Consider the following 25,191-nt stretch of genomic DNA (forward strand, 5'->3'; position numbering starts at 1 on the left):
GTGTGTGTGTGTGTGTGTGTGTGTATACTTATGACGCGTTAGTTGAAATGCCAATGGTTGAGAATAAAAAAACAGTATGTAATTAACGTTCGTACACTGTTGCTCACGAAAATAAGTTTGTCCTGCTTATTATTCCAAAATAAGCGAAAGTGAATATTGTAAAAAGTATGTACAATTTTTTTTTACACACAAATTGTACAATTGTAATTTAGTGACTAATTACTTATATGCTGTTTAAAGTTCTGCACTTTCTTACATTATCCCAAAGAAAAAAAAGCGGTGTAGCATTTTCTCGATAATAAACGTTATGTCGTCGACAATACAATCATTTCAATTATTCAAGGCACTCGTTCACGCTTACGTTCTTAATGCTTTACACACTTCATGAGGTGTGACGCTTCGTCTGGATTCGCGGAATTGATACTTTACGCACGTCATCTGGAAAAAAATGTGCTTTGAACCGCATTTATCGAGTGTCTAAATTTATAATTCGACCTTCCTCGTCTGGCGATACCACTTCAAGTTTGTCAACAAACGACGCCGTTTACGAACGTATATTTACCTCTCCTATTAGTGTTATTAGAAAAGACCACACCCAAGTGCACCCCTGGTCATCAACCCCATAAGCAAGTCCCTTCGTCTCGTTCGTAGGGATGCACTTAAAGCGTTAAAGCACGCAATGGACTGCGTGATCCGCGCTTCAATGGAGATATATATCGCTCATGAAATCAATTAGAAACGAGCGCATAATAGTCTTTTGGTCTCTCTAAAGGTCTGTACACACAGAGCGAACGAACAAGGAACGAATAGCGAATGCAAATATTCGTTATTACAATGCGGAAAATGTGTACATAATAACGAATTTGAACAGAACGTTTCGGATCGATTTGCTCATAAGATAGTTTTACTAAAAAACGTGCGCGTTTATACGCAATATAAATATTACATATTCGCTGTTCGTTCGTTGTTCGTTCGCTCAGTGTGAACTCGCCTTATATAACAAGTTCTTATTATCGATCTAGTTGAGCTTGAATTTTGTAGAGAGTCGTTTCTCTTCGTTTTCGCCACTTTTCCATTTTTATTAGATTCATTCTCGAATCTTTTTGCGCGAAAAAATGCCGCATCGATAATGAATACATAAAATGTGTAATTAAAAAATTTGGATTTTACTTTCTCGAATATATTTTGTCTTTTATTTTACCGATAAACATTGAATTATCATTTGTACGAATAATAAACGCACGAGCATTGTAATTTATGCACGATAGAATCGAAACGTAGCGCAAACTAAAATACTTCAGCGAAACTTTGCTCGAATCGCGAACTAAAACGGTAAACGATTTATTTTGACACGCCAAACGAAATTCACACGCGTAGCTTCATTCGTTGGTTTATTTTAAGAGAAAGCAACGGCAAGACGGATACACCAGGAATGATTCGTTGAAAGTCGTGCTCTTTCCTTTGTAACGAATTGTTATTTTTATCAGTCGATGCGGTCGATTGCGAAAGATTAAAGAATCGCGCATGCACGACGCAACGAGCACTTTTGATTTATAGCAGGGGACATTACGGCGATTCTTTCGTTCTCTAATCGGCCGATAGGCTCACGCCTTCTCTCATTTGTATTCCTCGCGCGTCCGTAGGACGTAATAATAATCTCCCTTTCTCGAAGGAATGCCGGATGAAAGCGGATGTAACAATACGAGCATAATATCGGGCGCGCAATGGCGATTACGTGCGCAAGCACGTCGGACGAGTTCCACGACGCGAGTTGGCTTTGCTTTTCTGCGCCAACTGATTCAGACCGGACGATTCGGAATCCGATAGAGACTCGCGGAGATCGTAAATACGAAAAGTGCCAAGCTGAGAGATACGTGCCCGTACATACCTCCTAGCTTTTCACCTTCCGCGTAACTTCATTGCACTCACGCATATACGGTTACAACACACGCTATCGTAATAACGAGTTTGTGCACATTTCTTTTTTTTTACCGAAGAAAATTATACTTCGTTCCTTAATTCTCAGTTAAGCGACTTTCCATTATTTTAAAACGGCCTGCAGTGAATTTATTAATGAGGCTGTCAAGTTCTCAGATTCTTTTTGATGTTGAATTAAAAATGTAGATTTACTCCATACCTTGCTGTGTATTATCTTCAAACCAAGACGCGTAGCTGAATTAATACCTAGCATTTCCGATTTCATATTGAAACGAAGAATTTAGATAATTTATTTTACGTGTTACGATAAGTTCACGAGTTTTTCGCGCATCTTGAAGAGCGGGGAGTTTCTGCATATTCCGGAAATTTTCAACGTTCTCGCTCGTTCTTTTTCTTTCCGCTTTCGCTTCATTGAGCGTTATCGAGGCGTTTTGATTAAGAAGAGTGAAAGCGCTCGGTCGCTGGCTGGTCAAAAGGTCGTAACGTTAAGAACGATTTACGGTAACTCCAGTTCGACCGAGAGATAATCTCCGGGCCGACAGCGCATACATACTACTGTCGACAAACGAAACGGACACGGGGACAAATGGACGTGGCACACAGGATACAGGCCCACGCGAATGCACTCTCTTCGCCTCCCACGGTCTTTACCTCGACGCGGAGAGCGCGACGTGACGCCGACTGTGCGTGGTACGTAGGTGAAGACGTTGCGAATCAGCTGGATATCCCTCAATACGGCGAACCTGGTCGAAAAAGGCTACACTTTTTGACCCGGAGCTCGCGCTGACCCAAATAAAGCGCGTCTCGCCGAAAGCGAAGTCACTCCCAGAGTCGTGTATAACGCATACGTTTACACCGTAATCAATTTACGCTAATGCCGCATAACACTGAGACAAAGAGAGGGAAAGAGAGAGAGAGAGAGAGAGAGAGAGACAGCCGTTCGGCTGTTCCATCGATTTAATAACAAATTAAGATGCTCACGGAGAAAAATTTTTTGCTGGCACAGCAAATCGTCTGTTATTATAGCGGTCGTAAAACGATTTGCTTGGACAGCAAAAGATTTGTTAAGAATATTAATTGCTAATTGTATCAATTAAATTTTATTGCCGTCGCAACGACATTTTGCTACAACAGCTAAATTATTTTTTCCATATAACAAATCCTTTTACTGCCATTATGATAAGAAATAATTTGCTGTACCAGGAAAAAAATTTTCCCCGTACGTTAATTACGATTTTTGTTACGAATGAAAGATTTAGACTTGTACGTTTTGAATACACATTGTGCTAGACCCGCGTTGGATGAGAAAGTTGTTACACTTTTTTTTTTGGATAAGTTTCGGAACGCATCCCGTGTCCAATAGGAGAATTTGTTTCTTAGTTGTTCTCAGGAGATACATTTTCCTATTGGATACGAGACACGTTGCGAAATTTATTAAAAGAAAAGTATAACAACCTTTCTGTCCACCGCCGTACACCCGTACATACCGCACTTTCAACATGATAATATCATGTACACTGCTCGACGAGAAAACTTTCGTAATATCCGCTTGATATCAAACATTTTCTAGATTTTTGTCGACGTAAGCTCTCTCTCTCTCTCTCTCTCGGCGTATAAAGTGACCGGACGACGGCGACACGCGCCCCTCTGGGTTTAATTTCAGTACGACAGGCGAAATTTAACGAGCCGACACGACGATGCGCATTTTTTTCGGATTGAATCAAAAACTGCATCGCCTTACTTTCGATATTCGTATCTTGCTCGTGTATCGCGAAAGTCTGCGAAGGTGGGGAAAGCCGTAATGAACATGTGCTGGGCAGAGAGAGAGAGAGAGAGAGAGAGAGCGAACGCAAGAAAGTATACCGTAATTAATACTTATCAAGAACATCTTGACAACGTCTCCGAAAAATGATCTTCCGATCGGGTAAGGAGACCGATGAACTCTTCAATGTAGCTTGCGCATTTTTTCCCGCGCCCTGTGTACTCTTATCGTTATCATCGTCGCAGCGTTCCGAGACATTTTGTTGCCATCGTCAGACGCGATCTCGCTACCTCCGCTACAACGCTGCACACCGAGGAGAACGCGGCGACGCAGCGCGTATAAACTCGCGTGTCGGTGAACCCGGTGCCGCGAACATAATCGCGGTCTCGGCCTCCCCGCGCGTACACGTGTGTACGTGCATGCGCGCGCGTGCGTATGCCGCAATAAACCGCGTACATATATTATGGCAGTTTCCTTTTCACGAGGACCACCTAGACGGGCCGTGACCACGGCCGACGATGATCTAACCGGATTCGACGCTGCGAGAATCTACGTGCTCGCACACACACGCACACGTACGCACGCACGCACACACTCGCGGCCGTACGCGGCTATCATTCCCGGATAGCGAGCGGATAAATGAGACACGAGCAGACACGGGCAAGGGTGTGTGCGTGCGTGCGTCTGTGTTACAGACCTTTCGAAATCCCTTTATGAGCGCCGATTCGCGTGACGAAGACCGCACTTCGCGTGCGCGCTCCCCGCTCGCCGGGCGTATTAAATGGTAACGCTGTACACGATCGACTGTGAGTGCCTCGCCGGGGAAAATACACGTTACACCGTAAGATCGATCGTGCGGCGGGACGGAAACACGTGGTGCGAAAAGCGAAGCCGGCGTGGGTCTCGAGAATCAAGTGCGAGAATAAGCGCTTCGCCTCTTAACATCGAACGAATTATGACGTTCAAATGACAAGAGTCTTGTCCGTTTATCGACTCGCGTTGTTATTCAATTTCTGTCAAACAGGATTCTTTCCAAGACGCTGAGTCTCAAAGTTTGAAGGGATCTCAATTAACCCTGCTGTATGTTCTGCTCGGGTCTACTCGACCCGAAATCATTTTTATTTCCCTGTTACATTCTCACGTGATCTTATGTGACTTCAGTGAGCGTTCTGGCATTTCATGACTTAGTTTCGTAGCTCAAGAACATTAATTTGAAACTGAGCTATGAAACAAAGTCATGAAACACCAGAACGCTCACTAACCACATAGAAATGTAACAGTGGAATAAAAAGTGATTTCGGGTCGAATAAACACTTTTCGCATCTTTTACCTGAATTTTTCGGGAAATATTAAATTGTGTTATGGCAAAATATACGTCTGGACAAGTTGAAGGATGCTTCGTGAAGAAATAAACAAAAGCAGAAGCATGTAAGTAAGAAAAGATTAATAGCGGAATATCGTGAATTTCTGATCTGCTTGAAATGAGAGATTAGTTTGAAATTCTTCGTGCTGCGTTAAGCCAGACTTAAAACAGACTGTTATTAAAGCTAGGTTGAAACAACGCGAGCAACAATCAGGTTCCCAGTCGCACAATTAGACGGGCATCGTGTACTGTTATAATTTATAACTCCGAAGGTGTTCCACGAGCAGAAAGTTTCCGTTTTTCCCGAGAGAAATCCGCTAGCCGTCGCATACTTCTGCGGTTTACCTAATTGCAGAAAAGAACACAGAAAGACTCGCGTTTAGGCGTCGCCATGCAATGAGAAGATTACGAAATTAGGTGCTCGTCGTCGCTCGTTGCTCGCCCGCATGCGGATCTCGCGGTTTGTTTTTATGCGCGAAAGCAGCCGTGTCAAACAAATTATTCACCATTTAACGCCGTGCTGGCCTCGATATGCCGAAATCAATGACAATTCTTTGCGCTCCGCTCGAAACTCGAGACCACGAACGATCGTCGCCGGGAAATTAATTCGCCGAAACTGTAAAAAAATAATTCAACTATTATATAAAATCAGTCGCTCGCTTAGGAAATTAGTTGTCGCGTTAGAAGACCTTAAACCGCGTGCCAGGATGAAAATCAAATGTTTCATATCGTGAGAAAAGCCGTTTAGAATCGGATTAACGGAGAAGTTAAGCGAAACAGAATTGAAAGCTGCAACGGAAAGCTAGAATAGCACCCAATGCTCGAAGCAATGTTACACGTATAATGAAGAGCGACACAAGCCGCGCGGCCGGTTTTACTCGGTTCAGCAGGAAGCGTTATGTCTACATAGCATGGCAGGTGAGAAATCGGCGCTGTCTAAATTTCATCATCTACGATTGGCGACCATCCATCGCACCGGATCCCCTGCTACGTTATTAGAACAAGTACTTTAATTGCAGGATGTCGTTAGTTTATTGCGACAACCGGCTGCGTGAATGACTTCATCCACGATGCGTGACGGTAGGTAAATACCTATCGTCGCCGACTTATAAGCCCACCCTGCCGATCGTTCATTTCTCCAGCGTCGTAAATACACCCGTCTGTCACATTGCAGCGCGTTTGCAGCGTTTTCGACGTTGAAATTTGATGCACACTTCGAAGCTTCGGAGCGGAAGACGAGATAAAACCGGCGCTATTTGCATAGATATGTGTTTACGTTTAATACGTATCTTTCATACGTGTTTTTAGTTATAATTATACATTTCTCTTTTTATCTTATACGGGCGCTAAATATCCAAGATCTGGAATCGCACTCCAAATACTCTAAGGACAAAATAAGCAAGTCTGATAAATTATATCGACAATTAAGACTTTATTTTTGTTTCAATGAATCGTTCCCTTTTATGAGGTATCGTAGATTTAATTATTTTTCTCTTTCTTTTTTACATTTTTTTTCCTTCTTACGATACAAGACTGTAATATCGAGCATATGGATTGCAACAATGCATGACCGTTACTGCATTTCCATCAATTTTCGTATAATCGACATTATGTAAAGTTAATTGATATTAGAATTGACCGATTCTCCGTCTCTCATTTCAATTATATCTGCGCAAAGAAGCAGAGATCAATCAAGAATCAATTAAAAGCATCGGTTAAATTTGTCTAGTGTTAATGGAGAGTTCAGAGACGGAGAAAATGGAATTGGAGTGAATCCGAGAAACGTTATTTGTAGAACCGACCTTTAATAGCTGTTCCATCAAATCCGGATGGATTACTGCCTGCGCTATCAATCAAACGGAGCGGTGAGGTATGCAAAGAGCAAAACGAGGTGATAATAAGTGGTTGCGCGCGGACGATGATCGATATTTTACGCGGGACAATGACGATGACTGCGATCTGCGATTCTACTGTGCTGCCGCCGCGATTATTGCGTAACGTGTGTTACGCAAGATGACACGCGGTGCAGCGTCAGCTGTTGGAAACGCGCGTTTCCTGGGAATATTATCCGAGAACAATGATCTTTCGTTACTCTGTTAATTTATACGAAAGTGTTCTCTCAACGGTGATGCATACATCGATTAATATTCGCGGGGTGACGCATTGTACACGTGACAGTATGTTTAGCGAACGAATAGTCGTTCGTTTTAATCGTCGAGTCGATTTAATTATCAATTCCGTTTTATGGAATACGTTCAGTCACATTGCTGATTTTTATCTTGCATAAAGATGCATGAAGATTGATTTCAAACGTGGATGCAACAGCAAATTCTACGTCAACGTTTATATTATGGAAAAGAACACATTCACGACACGTGTTTTTCCGCGAAAATTAAAAGAGCAATGACGAATGCGCTGTTCATTAACACGAGAACGTTTCCCGTAGATATAACATACGCGTCGACACGTGCACTGATAGATTTAGCAAAATTCCGCTCGTGATAGTCTGTTAAGAGCACACGTCGCGATAATTGTTAAGTGCACAGAAATAGCGATGCGCTTCTGTTCGCTCGTCAATGCTACCGTTCAGTCAGATACCTGCATATTTTGTCCCCGTAACGAGAAGCGTGGTAGAGTCGTGTCTATTGTCTAGGGATCTACCATTATGGACCGAACATCCGCTACGAGATAGAAAGTTCTTTGTATTCCGTGATTCGCGATGCTATAATTACGCTTGATTTCCTATTAATATACCCACCCAGTCGAGGACACGTAAGGGCACGTGTATGCAAACCGACTGTCGTCGGGCTGTGGATTAACGAAAAATGTTAGCACTCGACAGATACACGTGATTTTCTGAACGAATATATTCCGTTCTCTTAAGAGTAGAAAAATATAAGTTTGCAGAATCAATTTTCTCGCGACGAGTTTGCAACGTTCGGAATTGTGGGTGATTTCAAAGATGAAGGTTCACATTTTTCAATTTAAACGAGTATGGATAAATAATGAATGACTTTTTCTCACCGTAACGTAACTTTAAATGTTAAATGCTGCTGATCTCCCAGTAATCGTACTTGGACGCTTCAATTAGACTGCGTTTTGCAAATTGCGGAGTCTGTCTTGCTATTCGCAACGAGTGCATCAAAAGTGATAAGCATGGACATATCGTTTTGCTCCGTAGGCGCGAATTTTATACATTCGCGGCGATCTTATCCTAACAAAGTCAAGCAAGAGCCCCGACCGAGCCGTTCAGGAATGGAGCTGTCGATGCTCGATCATTTATTACCGTGAAATTCGAGATAGGGCAGCGAGCGTTTTTTTCATCGACATTTCGGTCCTTATAAGAACCGAGCGGCGCGTACACTCGCTTCGGCTCAGGCGGAATGAATTCGTGCCCGTGGTGCGTGGAGCATAATCGCACCCACGAGCAACGCCATAATCGGGTGCAGCGTTACGTCTTTATCGCCCCGCGCGTTCGTATGCGTGTGTCCCTGTGCGGGCAAAAAGCGAACGCCAATTTGCGACGAGGGCGTGGCGCCGTTCAGCGAGATTCGCAAGGACAGAGACATTAAGCTCTATCCCATTGCACCACGATTTGCATCCCGTGATACGTGCGCACCGATTCGCCTCGCCCACGTGGTAACTTCGTAAAAAGCTTGCCGGTGCCGGCCGAACAAAAACGAAAGTACGCCGCTCAGGTGTATGAATATCCTCGGACGCCTCAACCGGAAAACACAGTGGCGAGATACCGAGACTCTAACCCATTTCCGTTTCTGCGGAAACTATGATAACTCAAATATCATATTATCGACAGGAATATTCGCATGTATGAAATTGTACATGTAAGTTTTACGATCGCAATTTTTCTTCCGTACATAGTAAAAAATATTTTATACTTGTATTAAGATCAGCCCTTGTTAAAAAAATGTTTGTGTTAAATTTCTCACATTACCCATTAATACACGTGTTAATTTAATATATTGTTATTTCAACATTTTGTGTTATGTTGATGTTCAACGTATATAAGTGTTACAATAAAATTTTATACTTCAGTGTCGATTAACGTATTAATTTTGTTCATTTCTAAAATAATATTTGTTATTTTTCAATATTTTAATCTTATGTTAAATTAACACAAAAATTGGAATGGACCGTTTAGGATGTGTTAAATTTAACACAAAATATTTTATTGTTTAGTTTATCGTTTTTTTTTTTAATAAAGCTTTTCAACCCTTTGTAGTAAACTTAAATTATTCGCATTATCTGTGATGTCATACGTTTCATTAAGAAAATTTAAAGGTGACATAATCTCAAAATAATTTAAGATATTTTAGCGTCATGTACTTCTTATATATATATTTATTATATATTTATCGTTAATTTTGCCCCTGCGTTTTTAGATACGTATTAAACGCGTGCACAACGACGCTGCGCTACACGAACGATGCAATCTTCGTAGAAATATGATGCGTCGGGATAATTCGAAAAAGGTATCTCTGTTTTTCTCTCAAGGATTTATGAACACGTCAGTGCTCTCAGAACTTCAAGATGAACCGAGGGCCTTGTTCTACAACTGTTCGTCGTCATCGATAAACAACGTAGCTCGTGTAATACCGATAACGATCTGATTGTGTAGCCTCGCGCTCTGGGGCGTCTGCGAATTCGCAAGTCGCGACTGATACTCCTCCTCGGCTCAGAAAGACTCCTTCGTCTTCAACCTGGCGCGCGTTTAAGAACAAAGAAAAAAAAAATACGTGTAATAAGGCCGATTTGAAACGTCGTGCTTTGCCTTCTCTCTGTCGAGAATATTTTTTAATTATTTCTTAAATCCTCAGTTATACCAAGAAAATTCAAATATACAGCAAATGCTTTAGAGAGCAGTTTAAAGAGTTCTAATTATCTCAGCGTCTCTCGTAAGTTTTTTCCCTCGTTTCTTTATCCATTCGTTCGCTTTTCGCGAGGATAGCCTCGAGTCGTGCCCGCGCGCATTAATCTCGAAAGCTGAGATTATGCAAAATCCTCTCCTATCCGTTTCGGATCGCCGGCACTTCGGATCGAGGCGGCACGCCGCGCGCGTTTCTCGAGCGTAGCCCGAGGTATTCGAGCGGCTCACGATCGTCCATCAAGCCGATCGAGGCTGTCGCCGATCGCATTGATCGCCGCGAGATTTTTCGCTTTCCTCCGGCTTCGCTTGCTCAGCATCGTCCGAGGATCGGTCGTGTCGCTCCTTGCAGAGCCGGGCATTAAGACACGGCGAAAGAAGCGCGTACGCGTTCCTAGCGAGCGAGGGAAAAGAGAAAGAAAAGTCGACAAAACGAGAGAGAGAGAGAGAGAGAGAGAATCCTCAGGCGCACACGAATCGGGCTAGTCGACCACCGCGGCTCTTTTTGCGATGAGTCATCGGCCACAAGTCTCTTTCTCTCTCTGGCGCTTCTTTCTCGCTTTCTTCACCTTGTTCTTATCCTACCACTGCTGTTCTTTCCCTATGGAGCTACTCCTCTTCTCTTCCCGGCGTCGTCGTCGGTGCGTCGGACGCGTCTACTTTGGCCGCGTACACGGCGTCGAAAAGAAAGCGAAGAGAAAGAAGCTAGCTTCACGAACGCGCGTGCATGGAGGACAAAGGCACTCTCGAAGGCTTCGTTCGAATGCACGTCGGCGGTTCTTCGTTGCCGGCGAGAGCAACAAGAAGCGTGAGCCGTAAATGTTGCTTCGACGTAGGGGCGACTGTAAAAATCCGGCGCGGCGAGACGCGGCCGCGCGGCGTTTAGTACGCGACCGGCGAAATATTGACGATTCCTCTTGCCGAGGAAGGAGAGTGAGAGCGCGATGTCTCACGCTCTCGGAAGACATATATTTGAAGAAACAGACGGTAGATGAAGCAGATACAGGCGAGATTATGCGATAACAGATACACTCGAGTCTCACCGCGGTGAACGCGGAAAAGAATGAAATTTGACGAGAAAAAGGCGGAAAAAAGGTACGAAAATGAGGCATAAAATGAAATAAGAAGCGTGCCGACGATTTCATCGCATCGTCGGTTATATTACTCGTTCGATAACGCAGTAACGTTTTGTGAACGCTGTTACACGTGAAATGCGGGCAAACATTAGGCCCCATTATGGTGACCATAAATTGCGAATTTAATGCCGGCAACCTTACACGTGACACACGCCTTTACCCACTTAGTCCTTCATTTACGAAGCCGCAGACATATCCGCGGATAATCACGGCTCGTGGATGCGTGAAGCGATCCGCGCACTTATCCGCCACGTGCGCTCTTTAGTAACGCGTAAGTGCATCGGCAACTGGCATGCGAGCGCGAGCCTCCGGATGCGATCGTGGTCGCGCTGTAAATTGCGGAAACGTTCTTTTTTACGGGGTCGTCGCGCGTTTAACCCTACGGCTAGACTGTCAGCGAGCGCGACGCGAGCTTAAAAAAGACACGTACTTTCGCATCACGATTACGTACATGTCGAATGCAAAGGCCCGATCGGATCCTTTTCATGCGGTATAAAAATTTCCGCACGCGGAAGGAAGGTAAACGGTAAATGTATTAGGTGAGAATACGAATCAAGTCAAATACCGTGTTAAGTTCTTTTTTTAAGTTCAGTCAGCGACACAGTATTCTATCAATAATCGATGAGTATTCAATAATTTTTAATGGAAATTCTTCTACTTCTACTATTCTTCTTTTTAGCTCTTTGGTTTGATATTTTACTGATTTCGGTGAGTAAAAGATTCACCGCAAATCGCTGTTGCACGTCCCATAGCAGAAATTTATAGTGTATGCATTCAATCATATATCCATATTTGGCGTATTTCATATAGACTCAAAAACTCTTAGAAGTTTCGAGTCCGATGAAGATAAGCATGTTTTCCCAATACGATATAAACTAAATCAATGAAACATAATTAAGAATATTTCAGGCAAAATCATTGACAATATCTTAAGAGTGGGATTAAGATCATAAAAGAGAAGTAATAAATAATGTCTTTTGCGACGGAATTTTACTGATTTGTAATGCTATATTCACTATGACCACTAATGATTATTGACTGCTTCTCAGTGATAATAATCCGTGCAATTCCGAGCGCTATTAGTCTAACGTAAAAGCGATCGCGCGTCCCGCATAATCGTGAGATAAAATTTAGGTAGTCGCATTTAACGCGCGATGTTCAGTAACACGAGAACGAGCCGGTGTGGCGTCCTTAAGACGGACAAATAGCCGATCAAAGCGCGAAAGGAGGAAGGCCTCGATAGCGCGCCGACGAACTCGGCGATGCGCAAAATGAAGAAGAAAAAGCGCATTTATATTCGAGTCGCCTGTTCCGTCGAATGAGGCTTTTTTCTTTTTCTTAGCACCGGCCGCGCGCGCCGCGCGACCTCGACGTTCCGACGCGCTGAAAAAGGGGTACCGCTCGCGACGGGGTCGATAAAGTCGATTTTACGGCCTGGCCGCCGTTTCCCCGCGTTTTCGGAGAGATTTACGTTACGGGGACGAGGCGAACGGTAAATCCTAATTGTTAGGTCGGCCGTAGGTCCGGCGGCGAGCGTTTCTTCGTTATTTTCGGTGTAACCTTACACCGAGGGCCCGGTGTATGTGAGCACTCTCGTGGCCGTGGCGCACTCTCGGGACACGTATAAAGTGTAACGCGCCGTGCAAAACCTGCGCGAGTCGCGGCGTGCGCAGGGCGCGCGACGGGTTTGCAAATGCGGCAGGGGGTACGAGGCGCCATAACTCAGGGGTCTCGGGGCGAGTGTCGTAAATCCGCGGAATCTGAAATTTTTACAGGTAAACCGCACACGGCAAACTGACCGTCATTTCCATTGTGTTCACGTGCGTGCCCCGAGTTTCGCTTCGTCGGGCCGCCGCATATTGGCTGCGCCGAGACGAGCTCGTTCGTTCGTTCGGCTTCTCAAATTAGGCGAAACGTGTCTTCTTACCACCTCGCGCGTTCTTCTTCGTCTTCGCGACACGTGCAAGACCATTTTCTCTTTTTACGGAAACCACCGAACTACTCGCGTCGTCTTGAACTTTATAAACGGAATAAAGCTAGGGGAGAAGTTTTTATAACTGTACATTTTTTTTATCTTCCTTTCACACGGAGCGATTAATGTAAAAGTTTTTCCACTAAAAATTAACGAATACTCACTGATTATCGATACAATACCGTTTTATATAATATTTTATACATAGTAATGCATAATAATATTTTATATAATCGGTGTTTTATTAATGCCGATTCAATCAATGAATCTTCGCTGATTCGACTTAAGAAAACACGGACGACTCTATGTTGGAACGAAGCGTAATCGTAACTGTTTCCGAGGAATCATGACCTCGGAGGATCGATAAGCGATGTCGCGCCCTCGTCGAGGTGTGCGCACGGCGCCGCTCGCGAAAGCGCCATCGCTAAGGTAACGATATGCACGTGAATTTCGTCAGATCGAATAATAATCGTCGTTGTTACACACCAGCCGTGCTCTTCGATTAACCTCGGATAACCCGGCCGGGTCCACCGCGGCGAGATCGCGATAATGCGATCTCTCTCTCTCTCTCTCTCTCTTTCTTGCATTATCTATCGTCAATTCGTAGCGCGGCACGTTTTGTGGCGAGCACTCCCCTCTTGCTCAACTATAACCCGGTCAATGATTCACGATTCGTGTTGCACGTTACGATTTCAGCACGATACACACGTACGGGTCGACACGTACGTATGACGCGGGTAATAACGCGCGGACCGGCGCAGGCGGCGAGTATGTCTCTCTCTCTCTTTCTCTTACGACACGTTTTAATCCGTTCTCTAATTAGCCGCGCTTCCTTCTTCGCGTACAGCGCGTGCGGCTGGAACGCGGCCATATTTTTCTTTGCCCGACAATTCGAGAGGCCTCTGCTATAAAAACGGTATTGTCGCGCGCACGTCGGTGCGCACCATCCTATCACGCGGGAACTGAAAGCGGTGCTTGGCTCTTGGACGCACCGGGGGAATGACTAAGACGCGAGAACTGTCCTATGTGGTTCACAGGCCCGTCAGACATACGTATAAGCGTTCGTTGACCGGTAATTACGATTCGCGAGGGTCGGCGTACAAGTTCTCTGTCTCTCCCTCTCTCTTTCTCCCTTTCTTTCTTCCTCTGTACCAAAGGGTTGCACAATGACAGACGTCCGTTTTTCTCCATCGATCCCGGGCACGAAAGTGGACGAGACACGCGGACACGTGGGAACGCATTGACATCTACTTAGCCCGGTGCACCTCCGGCGCGCGCTCTGCCCGCCATCGAGAGAGAGAGAGAGAGAGAGAGAGAGAGAGATCGATTAACGCGATCTCGGGCCGCAATTGCGCGCCGTGCGTGATCACGCTCGCCACGAAAGCGGAAAGTGAAATAATTGCCGCGGCGCAGCCAGCGCAGATCCGACCTGTCACTGTCGAAATAAATTGACGATTAAGTAATTGCCGGGTTCAGATTCGACTCTCGATCGGAAGAGAGCAGAAAAGCCGCCGCTCAGCTCGAGATCGCTCGGCCATTAGGTATGCACGATCGGGCGATATATCGCAATCGCAGGAACACGCGGAATTGTGCACGTATCGTGAGACGGGATAAGATCGCGGAGCGACACGGATTGCGCTTCGCGTCCCGATAAAGAGATTTTAGACGACCGAGATTAATCCTGTGACAGTAACATGTTAGACCTATGAGGTCTGCACGCATTTTTTTCGCTTACCCCCTCTTTCGTGTTTCGCGCAAGACGCTATACCTCACTTCTGTTTCTCTGTTCTGTTCCTCCACTTGGGAAAAAAATTTGGATCCATATGACCACTGCTGTTCAGCATGATTCAATGAGATAATTCATTTCTTGGCGGCAAAGAGTCTAAATAAAGATAATAAGTAAAAATTGTTGATAAACTTAACCCTCGCAAGGAGAAGTGGAGCAGCAGGACGCCTTTACGCGGACGACGAATGTACTTTCGGAATTTATTACCTGCACACGAAACCTGCGTGATCACGAATACCACTTCGTTAGACGTATTTGGAAATTAGTGGGAGGTCGAAGCACGGCGTGTTATGCGTCAACTGTTATTACGCGGTATGTTAAACGTACGGTATAGTTCACTGTCCGCGCACATCTCTCCGTTCCTTTTTCGTAATTCAACTCGGTCCTCCTCGACTTTCGGCCGCAGTCTAGGGTCATCACCGCCCACGGCACGAGGACCGACCTGTATGAATGAACGCCGGAGAGCCGAAGGAACCGCTTTTTCGAGGGTGCTCACGTGGCCGTCACGTGAACCAGGCACTCCCATTGTCTGCCGCGGGGTGAAGGTGCGAGCACATGAATGTGCAGGTAACATAATGCATTCTTACGACGTACACACACGCACACACACACACATTCTATCTCCGAAACGTGAGTGTGTTTGTGGCAGGTTACGACAACGGTGGCTGAATATAAAAAAGCCGAGGATGTAAAAGGCGCGATAGGAGCGAGGAAGCGACGTCGGTGCTAATCGCGGAAGACGAAGAACGCTATGACACGCAGTGTCGTGTCTCGCTTCCTGTCTTCGAAGATAGAGTCGAACATACTTCGAGATTGCAAGAGAAAGAATGAATTGAACGCGTTCTAATCTTAGATCTCAAAAATCTTGATCATAAAACCGAAAGAGCATAGTGAAATAGGATTTTTGTTACTTTAACTATCCATAGTTATGCAAAAGGGATCCACATGGAGTACGTTTTGAGAAAAATGAAGATGAAAATTTGATGCATAATTTGATACAAAAAATATAAATAGCACTGAGGTACTTCACAATCGTTCAAGAAGCCAAGCATGGTCCATTTTCTTCTCTTTAAGGGTATTCATTGACAAGCTTAATCCTTAAAAATGAGTAAAAAAGACGCAACTAGCAAAAAGTAAAAACTGCTTTTTAATTAATTTTAATAAGGCTTGAATCTTTTCGTTTTATATAGAAAAACGTATAGATATCCATTGGCAACGAAATCGTAAAAATCATAATTTTGTGGGTTGGATCCTTCTTGCATAATTATAGTCAATTTTGCTCGTCGAAAGATGCATTTATAATATGTATTAATAGCGATCGAAAAAACTCGTCCATCAATGTCTTCTTCGCGGAAGTACCGCCGTTATATTGCTCGAGAGTAAATAGGAAGTGAGTCTAGGAAGCGAGACCACTGTCGGCACGAAGATACGGCTAATTATCGTTAACGGCGACGAAACGGCGATGGAAGAAGGGCAGGTTCTATTAATTGATCAATAGCAATTTGCCAGGCTGTAAAATGGACCGCGGGTAGCGCCGGCGAAATGTGAGTCGAGGGTGACTGGAGGGTGCCGAGGCAAAAACAAACAAGCGGAAAGCGAGATGGTCCGCCACATCCGGGACGGATCGTTCCTCGCGATCGTTTAGCTCTGTTTGCTTTGACTTCGTCGGCAGACTGCGCCGTTTCGCCGCTACCGAGGCTCCATTATGATCGCAGAGCTATATTGCCTTTTAAACGCCAGTCCCTCTTTCTTCCCCTCGCCCACTTCTCCTCCTATGCTAGTCCTTTCGAACGAGGAAGAGATGATCCGGCCCCGCTTAATTTTACGTCCGTTGTCGCGTTATGCGCACGCGAATACAAACCAGAGTGCATCGTCATTCGAATGTGATTAATTTATTATGCGGTATATAAGACTTATGACTTATGCGAGTAAACTAAGTCCCGGGGGACAGTGCACGAAAAGGAAGGTCTAATGGTGTGTTCCTGTTTCGTTCGAAGATTAACAAAGATATATGATTTCGCTTTCGTTATAGAGTCGGTAGAAGTTCCAGGCCCTCATTAAAGCCTCGCGGCCATCGTGAGCTCGCTGTGTTGTAATTAGAACGAACTTGTTTTCCATTTTGTTGCGGTAATTTTCGCGTGACAGATTGCTGTACGTGTTCGTGTCTCCCGTTCATACGTTATCTCTGCGTATCGTGTTATCTAAGATCCGCTACGGTCGCTACCGTTGTGCATCGAAGACACCTCCTACGCTCCAACATCGCTTATGAGCTTACTTTCGGACGGCGATCAAAGTTAAGACAAACCGATGTAAATTTGGAAGCGTATTTAAACATCTGACTAAAACAGTTAACTTCAGTCTCAAACTTGCGTATTTCTAAATTGTTCTCTTTTCAGAACACCAGAGCTAATTTCTGAATGTAAAGTAGAATGTTGGAGGAAAAATAAATGCCCCGAAGAATAAAAACGAAGAAAAATATCGTAAAAGAACTTGGTCCTAAAGAGATAGCACGGAAGTTCCGATACACGCGATTATATCGATCGGAAGTAAAAGTTGCCTAATTCTCAATTCAGGCGGGACATTTAAATTTAGTTTAAATCACGACTTAGCCATCTTAAGTAGAGCAGGAAGTGTAACTTAACGCAGAAATTTCTTTCGTCTGCGATAATACTCGATTAGAGTATACTTGCTGCCCACGCACGAGGCCGAATTAAACCTTAATCTCGGCCTTTCTCACCGAGTACCTCAAATGTCAGGCGTGCCATTAACATCTCCTCTTTTTCTTCCAGTCGGACCGACGGAGACAATACGCGTCGTGCCTTTTCGCCAAGTAATGCTCGCTCATTCGCTCGTTCGCGTTCGCGAGGGGGAACTTAAACGATATTAGAATTCCTCGAAGGAAGCGTGGGAGTTACCTTAATTCTGACGCACCCTTAATTCCGCCGGCGGCGCCGGGACACGCCTAAAAAGTAACATCGGAGGAACACGAGATGCACACGCGGTGATCCAGGTGCGCTCGGCCGGCGCGCGTCGTTCCGACCGTTCCGACCGTTCCGGACGTTCCATTTCGTCGTTTCACGGCGCTTGCTCGGAGCGGCAGCGCGGCCGCGAGAGCGGGCGGTTGCGTGTGTCGCGTGTCAGTTATATCTCGGCAGCGAGCGCCGGCGGGCGCACGGGGCGTGCTTTCGCGTGAAACACAGAAAATCCTCGCTGTTAACTTTACCGACGACACACAGCGGCGAGAAGTCGGACGATTTTTTCCCCCCGGCGACGAGGAGGCGATCTTCCCGCCGGAAACGCGCTCCCGATCGATCGTTCACAAAGGCGCTTCGATCGGTGTGCCCCCCTCCCCCCCCCTCTTCCGTGGAGGAATCTTGATCGGAGGAACCACCCTGTGTTGCCGGGTTCGTCGAGTGAAATTCTGCTTCTCGTCGTCTGCCTGACAATCGTGCGATGCACGTTGGATTACGCAAGATACACGAAAGTCATCGGTGTATCGTCACCGAGCGAGCACGACGATTCGCTGAATCGTCCGCCGACAGACGTGAGTGACACAGCTTGCAATTGTAGGCTCGAGTCGCCGGTGGTTAGGTACGAGTCACGTGGAACACTCGGAGGAGATCGTTAACGTGGTTACCGCGCGGACGTGCGAATCGCGCTTCCTCAAGGACGACGAACGGTGAAAAGTGCTCACTCGCGGCTGCGGCTCGCGCGACAATCGAGTTTTTCCTCACAAGAACGTATCACGCGAGGCGCGCGCGCCCACGTGATCCTGCGATCTCACCCCGCAGCGCGCTGCCCCTCACGGCGGGATTGGACGCGAGCGAAGGTGGCGCGACCCCCCTGCCAATTGCGAAACTCCAGTTCCGAAACGCTGGCTCCGCGCTGGCGCGCGCGCGCGATTTTCTTTGTCACTCGGTAGCCGCGCGAACTTCGTCACCGATGACGTTCGATTCAAAGGCCGCGGTGACGCGTGACGAGGTCGTCGCGCATAAACTGTGATTCGTAACGGCACGCGAACGTCGATCCCGCGACTGGAAAGACTCACCGAGCGGGCGGGCCGATCGGCCGGCTAGGTTAATTATCGCCTGTCCGACTCATCGACTCGCGGGTACAATTCGCGCGGCGCACGAAGTCGTTACCGACGTCCTGAATTTCAACACGACTCCGGCCCGACCCGTGATCGTCGTGTAACCGGCTGTCGTGATTCCGCGATTCCCAGGAACTCACTCGTCGTTGATCGATCGACGATCACGTCCGAAAGATCCGACGAACGGTTGCCATGATGACAGGTTAGTTACTGTTGGATGAACAATCTGTATGCATCGGTTGCGCGTGAAGTTGCCGATGTAGACGTCGCCAGTTCACTCGCGACGCGACGTTTCAACGGTCATCGTCACGCGACTCGCAAGGACGCCGCGTAATCAGTCGTTGATCGATCGGGGATCCGACGGTGGACGATCCGTGAATTGTAACGAACGAGAGTTCGCGAAAGTCGGGCGGCCTTGCGATCTACGTGTTCGCGTGCGCGATGTGTGTGTGGCTTTTTGACGATCGAACGATTCGCGAGTGGAAGGACGAACGTCGTCGTTAACGGCCGACATTTTGGGGAAGACGGAGATCCCGAAGACGACGGTAGGACTCGAGACGGCGGCGGCGATCGTCATCGTCACCATGGCCTACGTGCTTTGGCGAGTGATCATGAAGAGGTACTCCAAGGTGCGGCTGGGCATCAGGAATCTGCCGGTGAGCGAATCGGTCGTTGGGGTTATTCGCAGTCCGCTCAGTCGCATGCGCATTTCACGCCTCTCGCGCGCACTTTTGCCCCTTTTTTCCTCCTTCCTGGCGGCGCGACGTCGCGTATCGCGCGTTTTTGTTTCCCCTCTCTTTGTGAGCACAGATAGTCTGTGGAAAGTGACGAGACAGACGTATTGTGCGTGCATATATACAGCGTCTGCCTGGCTTTCTTTCGAGCCCACGGCGCTGAATTTTCAAGAGAGCCCGATACCGTAGATTATAACCCTTTAATTGAAGGGGAGAGAGCGTAATAAGTACTCTTTCTCTTCTCTCCGCGCGGACTTGAAACAAATAGATTGAAAAGAATGAATAATAATAACACCACCACGAGTGTGGCTCTCTCGAAACGTGTCTGTACGCGAAGTAAGGGCTGTAGCGATCATGCCGGACAGACGGTTTTTGCGTTTTTTGTTGATCTCGCTCCTACTACAACAATTATTGTTAACAAGAGATAATTACGCAAATGGGTAGATCAGGTTACGAACAACACTCATGAGTGTGATGTGTGTAGAGTGTAGAGAATCGGGTAGAGAGCGGCGAACTGCGTTCCGTTTGAAAAATATCGGCCAGCGGGAAATTAGCTGGTGATCCGTCATTCGAGGTTGCAAAGTCACGAAGCGTCATGAATTGAAGATGATCAATGAAAGCGACTTGTTTTTAACCGAGCTCATCGGCGTATTTCAAATAATTCACGTCGATTTCTGTCTCTGTAACTGTTGTATTCATCGTGTGCTTGTTTATTCATTAATCTTTTTTCCTCACTTCTGTATCTCTCCGTCTCTTACTTCATTTCTAAAAAGGACTGTATGAGTCATCTTCGGCTCTACGATCGATCGGCGATCTGAGAGCAGTCCGATACTGTGCAGATGCAAATGCGAGATGAATGCGACCGCGATATACAGGCGTGCAAGCATCCTCATGATCGTCAATTGGAATTTTACGACCGTAGCTAATACCGGATAGCCGGTACGATCGCAGCAGCGATCGTATGGATTATGCAATTAGGCGTCGCGGCCATGCGTTCGGTACACGGCGGCGGAAACGCGCTTTCAATTGATAATTACAGCTGTTAGGCGTCTCTTCCGCGCAACTTGAATAATGCGCATTGCGCTTTATTTATTTGATTTCTCTTGTGCTCCTCGATTTCCGTTTTGAACAAATTAACATACAATGTCAGCAGGGACTACTTTGGTCAATGAAGTTACTCGTTACTTGTGTAGTTTTAAAAACTAGTTTTAGTTCCGGCTTTCTCCCCATCTTTTCGCGGATCTCTTCAATTTTTGACCGAAGGTACAAAAATTCGTTTAGAAAAGTTCACGTTTGATTAAAAACTTGCTACATTTGCTTTTTTTTTTAAATTGAATTTTTTCCGTGAGGAAGGTAAAAAAACAAAAGAGGTGCGCGGGATAAATAGGAAATGGCGGGTTTTTTTTCCCCAGACTTTAAAACTATGATTATTTATTATATTTATAACTTCATCCTTTCTCTTTATAGCTGCGTCAAATCACATCCAATAAATAGGGCATTTTCGCTCAAACCTGTTCGAGCGGAGAATCGTGTAACATATTAATAGATATTAATAGATCTTATTATATTTTTGTATTCACATCATTATTCATATCTCTATATATAGATTTCTCATTTCTGTCTGTGAAATTCAAAAACTGCATGAAACTAACCTATGATATAAGGATTTGAACAAGGCGTTCACTTTTAAATGCCGCTGCTCTTCGTTCAGGAATTTCGTAGATGCAGAGATCGTCGAGTTTTGCCCGCGGGTGCTTTTGACTTTGTTATTTCAATTACAAATCAGGTAGGCCGTTTTCGAGTACCTACCCGAAGCTATTATCGGCCGCACACGACGCGCGCAATGCGCGCTCTTACGAAGGTCAGTGCGTCGTGGCGCGGTGCAATTATTAGACTGCAACTGCGGCTAATGCGAACGCGGTAATTGGATAATTATGGGCGTGCTGCCGCGTCGTTGCGCCTTTTCCAGCCTCTTGTACCATCATCAGTGTCGGCTCGTATCGATTTATCGCGATCGATCGGATGGAAACGCGCTCCTCGATCGTTTCGATCGGAAGCACGAAGTCTTCGTCGGTACACGAGAAAAAGAAAGAAAGTTTCCGCGCTTTGATATATACCACGCAGGCAACCTTATTTATTATCTTCAGTCAAGTCTGCCCCCGTTTTCTAGATCGTAACTCGGATTACAATGTGAATCGCGAGAAAACGATAAAATTTAAGAGCGCGCTTAGCGATAAGTAGGAACACCGGGAAAATGTCTATATTACACCGCGGTGGTATACAATTTTTCAAAGAGTTTAACGACCCGTAGAAAATATTAGTTTTCACTAGATAGCCACTTGTTATCGATTTAAAGTTATCATCTCGGTTTCATGGTAAAAGTACGCGTGAAAAAATTTACGAATGGGGTTTCCGGCGTATCAATTTGTTCAAGTTAAGAAGAGCAATTACGTCGTGCCGCGAGATGCAAACGTTACGTTATCACGTTAAATAATGTGAGTCTACGTTTAACTTTGTGATCTAAACAACCGTATCGCTACGTTTTGACGTCACGTTGATAACGGTAATATTATCGGGCTACGTCGCGCGCTCGCGTACTGCACCGATCGACCTTCCCCTCCCTCCGTTTCATTGTTTTAACGTGCCGTCTGATTATATCGGAAAGTTTCGTACGCGTTTGATCGATCGGCGGAAAATATTCCGTTGCGGTCAACGGTTAACGAGGCACACCCTGTCGATAAATTTCACGCAACGGGGGAAAAGAACGCTTGGGGGCCGGGGGAAGAGGACGGGGGTGGAATAGTTCAATTTACGGTACGTCCGGTTGTTCGGATTAGGCAATTAAGTCTTTTTCTCACGGAAGGACCGATGTCTGACAAAAACAAACGTGGGGCGGTCACGTTTTGCGCGGTGCCCCGGTATTATTTATCGCGCTTATGACTTATCTCGCGTGTTTCTCAACAAGCTATTACGGCGTGTTACCGTCGAAAGCAGCGAAAGATGTGTGTTTAGTCCTGTTTCTCTCTGCTGTCAGCGTTTATATTACGTCAGTGGTTCTCAAATTGCGTCCCCCGGAGAAATGTCCGGTGTCTGAAAAGCTTGTTGTTCTTCAATTGGAAAAAGAAAAAAAAGGAACACAAGCAATAAAAATACTAATAATAATACGTTTATCCTGAAATGTGTACGCACGACGTCATGTATGCCTTACCATTTCCTAGATAGAAAATTACACGATTTTCAGCCTTACACGTACACACTTAATGTCGAAACCGTTATAATTATAGAGCTATTATAACCCTACCATTATAATCATTATAATCAAAGTGGGATCACTTATGCGATTTTCGACCTTATACGTACATGCGTAAGTTTAAAAGCATTAACCTTAATCTAAGGAATAGTAACGACGCCGTATATATAGTGTAGAATCGGATGAAAGAGCAAATTTCAGTGGGCTGTATTTTAAGAGCAAATAAATAGTGTTTTTCTATTTGTCGCTCGTTGGGGAATAGTGAAGGGGTGTGTTACGTTAGGTGTTAGATAACCGAAAAGCGTTGGTGGAGTGTAATCCTATTTGCAATTGTCGGATGACTTCATCATCGTGTCGCAACGTGTTCGCGACGAACGCGCCTTCGCACAGTCAGTAATTGCCGACTGTTTAGATGGTTTAGCGTCTCGAGCGTTGACAGTATCACTGTTAGATCTCCTGGCAGTGTCGTGCTGCTAGAATAATGGTCTAAACAATTCATTACAATTTATATATGCAGGCACATATGGTGGACAGCTCTGACGCATGAAATTAATCTTTTTTTTTTTTTGACGTTCCCTTCATACCTAATGCATTATATGATGCTTCACTAAATTCACGAACGCTTCTACAGAAAATTATTCGGGATCCCTCGCAGCTGGAAGCTCAAGCTCAATTAGTTTCCATTAAGCTCATCCCTACACATGCTGGGCATCCATGCATAAAATTCGTATATAGGTTATCCGAGAGGCCGATTGTTCGCAATTTGTTACGCAACTGCGTAATTATGCTTTCGTAATAAAAACGTGTACTCCGAATTGCGCTTTTAGACCGTACGAAGCTCGTAGATCACCTGTGTGCGTTCCTTTGATAACTCGCGCCATCGGTATGCGCTCTCGTTATATTCATTTCTCATCCGTCGAAGCATTCGCCGATTATGCGGGAGTGTCGTAAAACTCGTGTCACATCGCCGCAGGATCATTGGGCCCTATTACGAAATAAACACGCACGGTCCACCACGTTTCCGCAAGGGCATTATCCAATTAATCGGCGGGGAAGGATGAAGTCACCGTGCGATCGTCAGCCGACAGACGTCGAGCTACTATCGGAGCAGTCGTAGTCTTAATAAAGATATATTGCGTCCATTGAAACGCGTAGTTTGGGTGATTTTCTAAACATGGCACTCTGATATGACGTATGGGGAAGCGAAATGCTCTCTTTTTGTTCAGAGCGGCGTGACTACTGTCTAGTCTCCTCAATCGATAGAAGGAAATGCTACGACTAGCTTTTGACCTGCACCGGACTCGGCTGGTGCTGCTGAGCAGCATCAAACCAACGGTTAAGGACGATGCCCCAGAGCCCGTGACTAATTTCCAGTTCCGTTCACACTCCACACCTACCTTCTGTGCCGTGTTCAGAAAATCATCCCAAAACACGCGTACCAACGGACTCCGCAGTGGCGCGATGCATCAACTTCTCGGCCATTTTTGGCCACCTTATCCAGTGGTCAGACCCCAAGTGTAGCATACCGTTGGAAAGATTTCGATAAGGAGAATCCAATGAGACAGTAAAAATGAGGTTCATATTTGTTCTGATTTGAGGGCACTTCTTTAACGCTGCTCTCGCACGGCGTCGGGGTCCACGGGGTGCTTCGTCAGCGACAGCAGATGGGCAGAGAACGAGAAGTGGAAGAGTAGGGGAAGGACTGACCGACGGGAGTATTCGTAGGGGGAGGGCGAAGGAAGGGAGACGCGAGGGTGCAATTTAGTTTGCGGTCGCTCGAGTCGGGTTACGTTAGGTTAGTCCGCCGGTCGGTCCCCGTGACCGTGAACCGCGCGACTGACCTGCGACACAAACACAGTCTCCCTCCTCGGCTTGCCTCCCGGTCCCTTTCCGCCCCTCTTCCCCCCATTGCCACCCATAAATCTACCTGCACCACATCGCGTCTCGTTCCTACGGCCGCGGGACCGCTCGGACTCTCTCGTGTCTCTCGTATTGTGCGCTCTTCGGGATCTCGAGTGATAAATACGACCGCGCCACCCTCGCCTTCTCTTTCTCTCTTTTTCTCCCCCTCTCTCGTTCTATCCTCGTCCCTTAAAATGCATTTTTCTCTTGCTCCAGCGTTCTTCGCCCTCTCTTTCTCTTTCTCTCTCTCTCTCTCTCTCTCTCTCTCTCTTTGGTCCGACGCGAAGCTAGCGGCCGAGCATAAACTGTTTCCCGCTTTTATCGGCTGTTCCTTTTCTCTCTCTCTCTCTCTCTTTCTCTATCTGTCTTTCTCTCT

General features: G+C 45.8%; 1 protein-coding gene across 1 annotated transcript in view; it reads left to right on the forward strand.

Annotated features, from left to right (window-relative positions):
- Positions 1-18,711: 18,711 nt before the first annotated feature.
- Positions 18,712-25,191, forward strand: part of LOC106748052 — a gene marked incomplete at its 3' end in the record, with an annotated part of 69,047 nt that continues 62,567 nt past the window's right edge. Inside the window, exon 1 of the mRNA XM_014626237.1 lies at positions 18,712-19,585. Coding sequence (XP_014481723.1) covers positions 19,514-19,585 — 72 coding nt within the window. The remainder of the gene's footprint in view (positions 19,586-25,191) is intronic.

Source organism: Dinoponera quadriceps, unplaced genomic scaffold (assembly GCF_001313825.1).
Source record: "Dinoponera quadriceps isolate SergipeBrazil2010 unplaced genomic scaffold, ASM131382v1 scaffold2255, whole genome shotgun sequence".
NCBI classification, from domain to species: domain Eukaryota; kingdom Metazoa; phylum Arthropoda; class Insecta; order Hymenoptera; family Formicidae; genus Dinoponera; species Dinoponera quadriceps.